This window comes from Glycine soja, chromosome 4 (genome assembly GCF_004193775.1).
Source record: "Glycine soja cultivar W05 chromosome 4, ASM419377v2, whole genome shotgun sequence".
NCBI classification, from domain to species: Eukaryota; Viridiplantae; Streptophyta; class Magnoliopsida; order Fabales; family Fabaceae; genus Glycine; species Glycine soja.
Window position 1 is genome coordinate 1,909,393 of NC_041005.1, and position 3,882 is coordinate 1,913,274.

At 39.7% G+C, this 3,882-nt stretch overlaps 1 protein-coding gene across 1 annotated transcript; it reads left to right on the plus strand.

The window, feature by feature from the left end:
* Positions 1-291: 291 nt before the first annotated feature.
* On the plus strand, positions 292-3,882 carry LOC114408572 (tubulin beta chain-like). Its single transcript, XM_028371663.1, has 3 exons — positions 292-900; positions 2,521-2,790; positions 2,885-3,882. Exons 1-3 carry the CDS (start codon positions 501-503, stop codon positions 3,562-3,564), a joined length of 1,350 nt encoding a protein of 449 aa, XP_028227464.1. The 5' UTR covers positions 292-500; the 3' UTR covers positions 3,565-3,882.

Sequence of the window (3,882 nt, forward strand, 5' to 3'; positions counted from 1 at the left end):
AAAAAATTAAGAGTTGTCATGTCATCGGCAAAACATTGACAAAAACTGTAAATATAAAATAAATTTTCATAAAGACTTGAAACAATAAGCATATGGGAGAGATTAGAAAAAAGAAATTATGATTGCATTTGATCTGATGTGGATAGAAAATGCACCGAATATAGGGAAGGCAATGATGCGATGGGCAATAATGTAAATGGAGGTTGAGAAAAGTGGGGTCCGAGAGATAACGTGAGCGAAGTTATGCGCTGGTATGGTTGGTAGCGGTAGCATGGCTGTCACCCTTGAGGAATGAACGGCACAGAATACCGCACTTGAAAACAAAATATCCCGCCATCCATTATTACCATCCTAACCTCCGAATATCCCTCTCTCTCTCTTTCTTCCATAAATCACTCCACTCTCTGTAACGCATCGCATTTCATTTCCCTCCCCCACCCTCACCACCAACGCCAAACAAGCCCTAAATCTCTCTTCTCTTTCTTCTTCTTCCTTTAACCATGAGAGAGATCTTGCACGTTCAGGGAGGCCAATGCGGTAACCAAATCGGTTCCAAGTTCTGGGAGGTGATCTGCGACGAGCACGGCATCGATCCCACCGGAAAGTACAACGAGGAAGGCAACAGCAGCATCCAACTCGAAAGGATCAATGTGTATTACAACGAGGCCTCTGGCGGAAGGTACGTTCCCCGTGCCGTGCTTATGGATCTCGAACCTGGAACCATGGACAGCATCAGATCTGGCCCCTACGGCAAGATCTTCCGCCCCGACAACTTCGTCTTCGGCCAGTCCGGCGCCGGTAACAATTGGGCCAAAGGTCATTATACTGAAGGCGCCGAGCTGATCGACTCCGTTCTCGACGTCGTTCGCAAAGAGGCTGAAAACTGCGATTGCTTGCAAGGTATATAAAATGCACATTTCACATTTCAAATATCTGCATTTAACCTCGTTCAATGCTACTGAGCCGTAATGCTTGAGCGACGATGAATCTCCAGATCTGTTTCATTTCTGTGTTGACATTTCTCTCTGTTTTTTGAATATCGTTGATCTATTCTTCAAACGGTGGTTTATTTAGCATTATAATAGACGTTTATGGATCTGCAAATTTCTCTTGGTCGCATGGATGATAGTGATATAGATCTGGATAGCGGATTTAGAGGTTAAAGATAAACAGAGCATAAGATCCTGTATTCTAATTAAATCCAAATGGAAGAATGAGTATGCTCAATTTGATTGTATATTTGCTTCTAGGAGATCCAATGTACATGTTCAACGCAACCTACATAAACAAAAGTGCTGCTAGTTTTTGCTCCGTTGTTGGATGCAACACCTTTAATTGCCTGTAGACTGTATAAACACGCATTCACATTGTCATCAATTTGTAACTGTAGGATGAAGATTGGACGATTCATAATTTCTCTATAAACCAGATTTGAAATATGCGTTTAAGATCTGAGCCATTCAATCTTCATCCAACCGTTTTTTATATGTAGATCTATAATATAATAACTAATAAGTCAAAGAATAATTATAGATCTGGAGTAGTATCCATGTATCAGGAATCGGGATTTTCTTTATGTCATCTTTCTGCTGCAATAATTGCTGTCTCAAATCTCAATTATTATTATTTTCATTTTTTTTTCTTGTTTGACATTATGCATCTGGATTGCTTGTTTTTAGGGAGAAAATGACAGGGCTGAGATGTTAAATGTGGCCCCTGTTGTCTAGAATGACGACAGGCAGGGACCACCTTATCTTTTATAGTGCTTAATTAATTAAATAAAAATATATAAAATCTGTTTATTTTGTAGTAACATTTTCGCGTGATGATATTTGACTATTGTTTTAAAATGATAATAATAATCCAACATTGATATTCTCTTCCTATCTTTACTATCTCAAATAAGCAAAGTTTAATTATTTTGGTGTGTTATATATATATATATTGGATTTTTTTCGCTTATTCTCAAAATAGTGTACTACATACATGAAAGTGTGTACACAACTTGGAACTTTAGTTACAGTAGCAAGTCACTGTAGTATATTAGTTTACCCCCTGCATCTGAATTCAAAAATTGATTTGGAAAATACTTTGCATACTAAAACAATGCAGATTCGTGAAACAGTTTTGTTTAATTTTGCTCAACTATAAGTTATTATTTTGACAGTGCTTGCAATAGTGATCTAGGAGCCACATAGCACTACATAGTTTCCAGATACCGCTTAATTTGGCTTCTATTGGGTTGTGCTATATAACTCAACTGTGTTCATGGTTCCTTCGCTTAGCAGGGCTCAGAACAGAATTCGGTTGGTGTGCTTTCATGGTCTTGAAATGTGGGCTCTATGAGATCATGAATTTAATTCGAAATGCTTCCATGTGGAATATAATTTTTCTCCTGCTTGGTTCCTGCTGCAGTAAATCTGATTATTGATAGTTTAATAATTATCTCAAGGTTACACTAACTTGCTTTTTTTGTCATCTTTTATTCTGAAATCTGAAAGTTTAATTTAATTTCCTCAGGTTTTCAAGTTTGCCACTCTCTTGGAGGAGGCACAGGTTCTGGCATGGGAACACTGTTGATATCAAAAATTAGGGAGGAATACCCAGACAGAATGATGCTCACTTTCTCTGTTTTCCCATCTCCAAAAGTTTCTGATACAGTTGTGGAGCCATACAATGCCACTTTGTCTGTACACCAACTGGTTGAAAATGCAGATGAGTGCATGGTTCTTGACAATGAAGCACTTTATGACATTTGCTTTAGGACATTGAAACTCAGCACCCCTAGCTGTAAGTATTATCCCCTCTGTTGTACACAATTGCTCTCAGATTAGGCAGATATAAATAATAACATCCGTTGATTTCTCTCATGGATTAATTGTAGTTGGTGATCTCAACCATCTGATTTCTGCAACCATGAGTGGGGTTACCTGTTGTCTGAGGTTTCCTGGACAACTGAACTCTGACCTCAGGAAGCTGGCTGTCAATCTGATTCCATTTCCCCGTCTTCACTTCTTTATGGTGGGGTTTGCACCTCTCACTTCTCGTGGGTCTCAGCAATATGTCTCCCTTACTGTCCCAGAGCTGACTCAGCAAATGTGGGATGCCAAAAATATGATGTGTGCTGCTGATCCCCGACACGGCCGATACTTGACTGCATCTGCTATGTTCAGGGGAAAGATGAGCACCAAAGAGGTTGATGAACAAATGATCAATGTGCAGAACAAAAACTCGTCATACTTTGTTGAATGGATTCCCAACAATGTGAAGTCCAGCGTTTGTGATATTCCACCCAGGAATTTGAAGATGTCATCCACATTTATTGGCAACTCAACATCGATTCAAGAGATGTTTAGGAGGGTCAGCGAGCAGTTCACTGCTATGTACCGGCGCAAAGCCTTCTTGCACTGGTACACTGGGGAGGGGATGGACGAGATGGAGTTCACCGAGGCAGAGAGTAATATGAATGATTTGGTAGCAGAGTACCAGCAGTACCAGGATGCAACAGCAGAGGAGGATGAATACGAGGATGACGGTGATGAGCAGCAGTATGATGACCAGTAGCTGGATCAATCTTAGGGCAATGCTCTGATGGTAATTACCAATGGCGTGATGATAACTTCTGGCACCGATCTACTTTTACTGCTATTCGTGTATCTACAGCCATATGAACTCTATTTCATTCCCATTTATCTCTTCTTTTAAATTCTGCTAATTTCATTTATATGTTCTGCTTTTGAATTGTTTGGAATGTGCCCGGTGAGACAATAGTTGATTATTCTATACTTCCAATTGCCAAGCATAGCAAGTGTATGAACAAGTTTTGTTTCCTCCCATGTCATGGTCCTGAAGAAATGGCCTCAAATGGGCCACCTTTTTTTT

Bases quoted from the DNA above. Each gene is read 5' to 3' on its own strand.
- LOC114408572 (XM_028371663.1), top strand. From the start codon at position 501: ATGAGAGAGATCTTGCACGTTCAGGGAGGCCAATGCGGTAACCAAATC. The intron at 901-2,520 runs GTATATAAAATG...TAATTTCCTCAG, and splicing joins AAACTGCGATTGCTTGCAAG to GTTTTCAAGTTTGCCACTCT. The intron at 2,791-2,884 runs GTAAGTATTATC...GATTAATTGTAG, and splicing joins GAAACTCAGCACCCCTAGCT to TTGGTGATCTCAACCATCTG.